Source organism: Mesitornis unicolor, unplaced genomic scaffold (assembly GCF_000695765.1).
Source record: "Mesitornis unicolor isolate BGI_N332 unplaced genomic scaffold, ASM69576v1 scaffold7478, whole genome shotgun sequence".
NCBI lineage: Eukaryota > Metazoa > Chordata > Aves > Mesitornithiformes > Mesitornithidae > Mesitornis > Mesitornis unicolor.
Window position 1 is genome coordinate 3,265 of NW_010202466.1, and position 7,923 is coordinate 11,187.

At 46.6% G+C, this 7,923-nt stretch overlaps 1 protein-coding gene across 1 annotated transcript; it reads right to left on the reverse strand.

Annotated features, from left to right (window-relative positions):
- Positions 1–1,091: 1,091 nt before the first annotated feature.
- On the reverse strand, positions 1,092–7,140 carry LOC104545298 (ral guanine nucleotide dissociation stimulator-like 1; the record flags this gene model as incomplete). The annotated part of the gene is made up of 6 exons (XM_010190398.1): positions 1,092–1,270; positions 1,558–1,672; positions 2,966–3,211; positions 4,317–4,503; positions 6,143–6,232; positions 7,019–7,140. Coding segments are annotated over 6 exons (939 nt in total), but the record flags the coding sequence as incomplete, so codon positions are not given.
- Between the last annotated feature and the right edge of the window lie 783 nt (positions 7,141–7,923).

Below are 7,923 nucleotides of genomic sequence, written 5' to 3' on the forward strand. Positions count from 1 at the left end.
GGTTTGAGGTGATGTGTAAAACCTGGCTAACTCAATACCCACTTTTAAAATAAAAGTTCATGGAGTTGCCCCTCATGAACGAAAATGTGCGTTAAAAGGTTTGTTCTTGAAGAGTGATTGCACATCACAAAGAGGTACAGCAGGCATTTCAGAGTACATGCAGAAAGCACCCATTTCTGTTCAGCGGCTTAGCAAAGTCAAAGCAGAACCACTCTGTAGTGGCTTTAAGACAAGTCCTAAATCCAGACAAGTAGTGTTTGTTTGCCTCGTTAATGAACGAAACACGACATTAATCCAAAACCAAGTGCAGTCCAGTTGTTTAAAGTTCTTTGGGGAAAAAAAAAAAAAGTAAATCCAAAATAGGTAATCCACTGGTGTGGAACAAGTGCAAAAAAATAAATTTACTGGCTGTGTGACAGGAATACACACACTTGCAGTTTCTGCTGTCTCCAGCGATGAGTGTTCTGTTTGTTCCTTCTTCATGAATGTATATGTCTCCTGGAGGCAGCAACTGCTCCTGGCCTTCAATTCACAACGACACTTCTGGCAGACCATTGCTGTCATCAGTTGTCATGTCCTCTGGGGCACTCTCTTGGTTCACATCCACTGTGGCACTCTCTTGGCTCATGTCCTCTGGGGCACACTCTTGGTTCACGCCGAACAGTGTCAAGTCTGTTCCTCTGCAAGTCTAAAAAAAAAAAAAAAAGTTTAGATGTTCTTCTTCTGTCTAATACTGGCACAAAGGAAAATGTTTTCTCACAAAAAGAGTTGGCTTGTGTGGTGTTCTTAAGACAAACGTTGCAGTCCTGTCTTCCCCGCTAGCTGAGGCTCTTACCTTCCACGGCTAATATGCAAAATGAAAACAAAACCCAACAACAACAACAAAACTGGCAACAAATCCCAGTCTGTACTCTCCGGTAAACACATGGCTGTTAGTCCAGATATGGCTGCAAGGGAGGAGAGATGCATCGCTAGCTTTGCATTTCAGCCTCCACGTTGAACACTGATACATTCACCTGCTGGGATTCTCTCACTGGTTGGTAGTGATGGTGCACTGCTCCACCAGCTCCCCTCCCTGCACCTTGGCACCCTCACAGTGTAATACTGCCCAGCCTGTTGCTCTGACAGCCCTGTTTGGCAGTTCTGGGGAATGTGAGGCTCTTCACTTCTACCTGCTTCTTGACCAGAGCTTTTCTCCGCAGGATGAAATCAAAGTTCACGCGGCTGTTCATGGCGTAGAACACGTTGGCGTTGTCTGGGAGCACCAGCTCTGCAAGAGAGGGACCAGAGCAAGGGTTTATCAGCAGGATTGCACGCAGCAGAAGGAAAGCCAGGAGAGAACAGGGACCGGGTGAACAGACAGAGCATACGCAGCCAGGCAGTGCTGGGCCCCTTCCCTCCTCCTGCTGAGTCAGGTGGCACCCACAGCAGCTGTTCCACAAAAAAAGGGGAGCAGGGTTGAAAAGGAGAGGAGATGGAGGCAACAAGTCCATGGCATTTCTAACGTTGCTTCACATGTTACTCTTGCCTTCAAAAGCCAGCAGAACTTCTTCCTACCTTTGTCCTCAGAGATGACCTGTACAAGCTCATAATCCTCAACTGCATCATAGTCCAGGTTGTACTTGACCAGAGCGCTCTGGATGACAGCAGGAGTTCGGTCTTGGCTAGTTAGCTGGAAAGAGAAGAGTTGCAAACAGAGGTTCTGCTGCTTGGCTCTGTGTAGCGATTTAGTAATTAGCAAAAGCTTGCCTTTCTGCAGCCCACTTGGCCTTGGGAAAGATTTCAGAGAACTGAAGAAATATAACGCGTCGGTAACAAAGGAGTAGGTAGTGCTAGATACTAAAATGTGGTATTTCTGGCATTCAGTGTTTGTTTTCTTTTCGTTCAAGATGACAGATACTGTCCTAGAAGAGAGAGCAGTAAATCACAGCGTCGGCTCTCCTGAGCAAACATGTGGAGAGATGAGATGTTGTTCTCAGTAGCCATAAAAGTGCAGATAAATAACTGACTGATCTGTTGTCTGCAAACATCAATTCACCTGTAGGCTCCTGTGCTAAATACTTCCTTTGACATCCTGCAAAGATTTTGGGCCATGTAACTGGGTTCACTGCTGTGGAAGTGCTGTACAGCTGGAGCAGACACGGGGCTCCCTCCAGAGACTTATGTGGGCAAAAGGAAGATTTGTCTCCCCAGTAGCTGAATGTGTCAATCCCTTGGGAAGGGCTTTTTGCAATTTGGGGAGGCCAGATCATTAAAATCATAAGGGAGCTAAAGGTGCTGAGAACTACCCCTGTGTGGTTGTTGCCTCGAGGGACCCTGAGGACTGGCTCAGCAGCTGAGTCTCCATGAGGTGGCTACAGGGATCAAGTGCGGGCGAGTCGCGGCACCCACAGTCCAGGACAGGCCCTGCACACCCTCAGCCACCGGCCTGGCACTGCCGGAATCCACCGTGGGACCAGCAGCGAGGGAAACACCTGAACGCTGGGCGCTGCTGCTGTGGCAGCCTCTGTCATACAGAGAAGCTGCATAATTAAAGGTGTCATCAGCTTCCTCGCGTACAGCTCCCTGCTCCCAGAAATCAGCTCCTGGAGGAAGCTTCTGCAGGCAAAACTTGCGTCAAAACTCGCATACAAATTCCAAGCTAAAGTAAAAGCAGCTAGTGCTGGCAGAAGGGCAGGAGCAGCAAAGTCTGTGCTTGATCAAAGTGCTTCCCTTTCAACTGGTTGATAAAATGAAAACTTGAATTTAAAGACCAGAGACTTCCACAGAGATGCTACTTTCAAACCTCTCCTTCATACCATGCTCCACATACTTTGGATTGTAACAACTTTTCTCTTTCCAGCCAGCTTCAATTCGTTGGCTCAGCAAATGGATGTTTTCAAAACTGCAAGCCCCACTTGTTTAAGTCACCCTGGTTGAAAACATCACCACCACTAACAGCAGTTTGCTGTTCTACCCCACTCACCAGGATGCTCTTGTACAAAGTGCTGCTGTTGGCTTCGGTGCTGATGCGGATGATGCACCGGTCATGGATCTGCTGGTTGTAAACAGGAGATGGCACTTCTGAGGTAGCAGGTGCCACAGCAGCAGAGCCCTCGTCGTTGGAGGAAAATGATGGAGTGGCTAAGATTACATGTGATACCCACATGGAAGATGTGTCTGTGGAATCAGGGGAATAACTGGAGGAGTCAGAGGATTCCAATTCAGACAGCTAAACAACAGAAAGAAAGAAAAACACTGGCATAAACCGGACATTTTTGTCTGCATGTGGCATTCTGGAGGAAGAAGTTGGGGAATCAAAAAGGAGAGTCAAAAGCTCACTCTGCTCTTAATTCCAATTCCATTTGCCTGATGCTGCGCGCCGCTTGCTCTTGTCTCAGTGAGAGCAGGCCAGGAGGTGGCAGCAGATGCAAGGACCGGAATCAGGTTGTGGGCACCCAGCCAGGGACTGGGAGCAGCTGGGAAAGAGCAGAGGGCACCACAGGCACCGCTGCTCCTGTTGCGGCTTGAAGCCTTTACACGAATGAAAACTCACATAAGCCTCCTTGTTGGCCATGTCTCCCAGAATATTCTTTCCTCGATGGAAACTGCCCCCTCCTTCCCCTGCTGCTCAAGGCTTTGCCTTTCTCTTCATCTGCCTCGCTCAAAAACTGCTGGGACATCTTCCCTCTCCAGCCTGGTCATCAAAATCACCGTAACAACTGCCCCAGCTAAGCTGTTCAAATGACTTATGGATGCCAGTGCTTTGACCTCGTGCTTCATTTGGTTTAAGAACATTCAGTACAATTCCATTTCAAATATCCATGGGCTAAACCCCGATAGAACACTCTTTAGTGGTGATGTAGTCTTAATCCTCTTCTCCGTGTCACTGCTAACATCATGCTGCCACATGCGACAAGCAAGCGTGATGCTCGGGCTCCTCACCCTGCTTCCCACAGGTTCCAAGGTGGCAACGTCGTGAGCCTGCCCCATCCCTCTTAAAAAGCACAATGAGGGACTGAAAGAAAAATTAACCTCGTGCTTCTCCACGGCCTCACTTTCACAAAAAACACTGCCAGGCGCAAGAGAAGCTGGTTTCAGAGATGGAGAACTTCAGTCTGCCTTGTACCTCAGTAACATAGAAGGGACTGTACAAAAATCCTGACTGGTTTGCTTCCGTTTTCACACATTTATCTCTATGGTCTCTCCATTCCACTAAAAGCAATGTTCTAGGCCAAGACCAACAGGCTTAGGCAAGCACCATGGGCCTGCTTGCAGTGTCCACCATTTCTCACAGGCTAGTTATGCTGGCAACAAGGCCCAGCCCATGTCCATACCTTCTGCAGAGGGTCACCAGGAGTGTATAGAGGGCTGATGTCGGTGTTCCCTGCTTCCCATTCATTAGACTCACACAACGAAACACTGGCCGAGTCTGTGCTTTCACCAGAGCTCCCATCTGGAGTAGGTGGGGGCTGCTTTTTGGTGGATGTGCTCTGGAGGATCACCTCGGAGCTTAGAAACAGCCTAGTATGGAAAAGAAAGCATAAATGCCAGTAAGTGAAAGCAGAAGAGAGCTGGGCTGAGCAAAGCTGTCACTTGGTTCAAAAACTGTAACATATTGTTTTGTTCTCCTATCTCGAGTGGCCTATTGCCTTCATTTCCTCCGTGGGGTTTATACGATTTGTCAGAAGAGTTTGTTACGCGCTAACACAAGACCTTCTTGAACTAGTGTACCCATCAGCTGCAAGGCCAAAATCAGAGCTAATGCTCCCGTATCACAAACAAGACTCTTTTTTGGTCGGTTCAATTTTCATGCTCATTTGCCAGGAAATAATTGATTGCAAACCTGACGGGTTTACAAATGAAGGGACAAGGGGCAAGTTCGAGGCCCAGCAGCTCCTGGACACTGCTGTCACACCCTGGTCCCTCTGACACAAGGCAGCTCAAGACCTAGTTGGTCTTTAACCTTCTTGGAAAGAGAAAGAGCACATGAAAGGTAATGCATAGTCATATACTGGGCAAAGATCTTCAAAAGGCAAATTCACCCCCATGCAGATTCTTTCCCTTAATAAAGGTGCCACAGACACCAGCTGCTCTTTAAGAGTCTGAGTGGACATGTACACCACAAGGAGATCACAAGAAAGTGTAAATTATAGGCACAGCTTCTCCGAGACTCATTTCTAAATGCAGGTCAAGTACATTTAAAGGCGTGTCAAAGGAAACAAACTTGTCTAATATATAAAGGAGAGAAGCTAGGTGAATTAGATGCTATGTCAGCATGCAGTTAATGATCTAAAACAATTTAGAGATGTGTCCGTCCCTCACTGTTGCCAGGATGAATTATGCCAGGCTTTTCTACAGCATTAATTTGCAAAATACAGTCAGAGTGCAGATGAAACCGTTCTTTAGACCAAGGCTGCACAGTGCAAACAAACTCGCTATGGTAAATTACAATATGACACCACCGAGATGCCATCAGAAATGAGAGAATAAAGCCTGTGCTCCGCAGTGACAACTCTTATGCATGGCTTCAGCACGTGCCAAGGGAGGCACAAATGAGAAGCCACCAAGAGTTCAGGCACTGTCACCTTCAAAGCTCATGTTCTGGTAACATCACCAACTCGAATGGATTAATGGAAACACTTTCCAAAAAGCTGCCCAGATCTTTTTTTCTTTTTTTTTTTTTGCATACTGAACTCAAACCAAGCAGGAAAGGAGAGTGAAGAGTCGATAGTGCTGTTAAATTCATCACTCCCCTCTCATCTTGATCATGCCACTGGTATGTGAGAGTCCCTTCATATCTCTGCTGGCATCATATTTCATCAAATTATCTGGTCAAATTTCTCACGTTCAAGATATTTTTACTTTGGTCTTTGATCTCTGCTGTAATTCCCTGCATCTTACCCTGAATTCCTGCTAGTCTGTTGTTTCCCGTGTCTGCCTAGCTGCAGGCTTGTTTCTTTCTAATCTCTTTCATCATCAATAATCCTCATGGAGCAGCCTCAGATACAAGTATGCATTTCTAGCCGATGGTGTCTCCTTAAAGTAATGCAGTGGTCTGGATCCCCAGCCAGGTTTTCCAGCTGAGGAAATGGGTACTGCTTGTTTGAATTATTCAGGTTCACATGACCACACCAGATGCCCCTTGTCCCCTCATACTCACTGGCTGAGCCTCTTCACCATGCTTTTCTGAGGTTTTGGCGACGTGCTGATGGTGTCAGAAGCAGCTTCAACCTCACGTGAAAGTCTGTCGCTGCAGAACAGAGGCCATTGGGTTAATGGTTACAGACTGCTATCGTTAGTTAAATAACTCAAAGTAGCAATATTCAAGAAAGTTGAGAAACCTTCAGCTATTCCCACTTCACAGAAGATTGCAACTCCACAGAGGAACATAGCCCTGTCCACATTTTACCATGGTGAAGGGGATATTTTCACTTCTTTATGGTAGTTTCAAAACCTAGTGCTTTTGTGGATGACATTCATTATTTTCTTTAGGAAAAAAAAATAAATCAAGAATTTACTTAACACGTGAATCTTAGATAGGCTGACATTTTTTGGACTCTGACTCAGTATAATCTGTGCTTGCACTCTTAGTGCAGCAGAGTGGAGATACTAAAATGCTGTAAATAAATTGTCTTGGGTTGGTCTGGCAGCATGTGCAGTAGCACAGAATTCAGCAGGGCTGTAAAACCCACCCCACAGCATCCAGCAAGCTCCGAGTCGCCTTGGCTACCTGCTGCCTGCATCCACCAGCCGCACACTCAGTGACTGCATCTTGAAGCCCTTTAGGGGCAGCCCAGACACAACAGACTATCCTAGTTCAGAGTCAGAAGCCTGATTGCCAATCTCAAAACTAAACCCTGCAGAGCATTCAACAGGTTTTGTACAGCTGTTCAGCAGAAGGCAGCTGCATTTCCACTCTCCTGGAGCAGCAGTGTGTGGAAGTTCCTGTAAGAGGGCAGTTAAGGCTGACAGAAGCTCCCTGCAGGTGGCTGTGGGGTGAGAAAAAGCTGCTTCGCCAGCTGGATTGAGAACTCACCTCTCCTCCTCCGTTAAATACTGCTGTTTCTTGAACCACTGGATGAATTTTTGGTCTGGCGTCAGGCAGTAGCTGTTGCATGCAGATTGCAAGAGCTTGATCTGGGCGATTACTTCAAATTCCTAAGAAAATAAATGATCAATTAGAAATTCTAATTAGAAAACGAGATAAAGCCAAACCAACTCATTCATTCACTGAACGCATGCAACAACAGATCCAGGACAAACTTAGTTTACAACTGTTGCATACGCACTTGGCCAAAATAACTCTTAAAACCCCCATGTGTTAGAGTCGCTTGGAGAATCAGGATGCAGGAATGGAGCTGAGGACTCAGCGTGGTTCAGAGGGCAGCTTTGCCACTGGTTTGTATGAAGCTGGGCTGATGAACACTGAAAACTTGTAATTGTTGTTCTTAGTAACCTGGGCTGTACAGTTATACATACAAGTCCAAGAAGTGGTTTGTAGAGCTGGGAGCAGTTAAGGGAAGGAAATGGCTCCATCATAGCCAAATCTAACTTTGCTTCTAGACCCCAGAACGGAGATTTGGAACAACTTCAGTCAGCTGCAACCCTAGTACTTTTAGTTCCACATAGCATTACTTATCTCTGCCCAGCGAGGATCAGGCTGAAAGGAAAGACTGATAGCATTTAATTCTCCATCCCATGAGTTTGCTCACTGCAGCCTTTTACCTACAAATAGTTTACTGCAGAAGAAGGAAGAGCTTTACAAGCTGTGTTCTGGAAAGCAAAGTTCTCATGCCACCAGGTCTGATTTAACACATAGGACAATGTAAGGTATTCCCATGGACGTGGATACCAACCAGAGGGAATGGGCATGACCCATTTTGGGGGGGAGTGTTGATCTGCTTGAGGGCAGGAAGCCTCTGCAGAGGGACCTGGACAGGC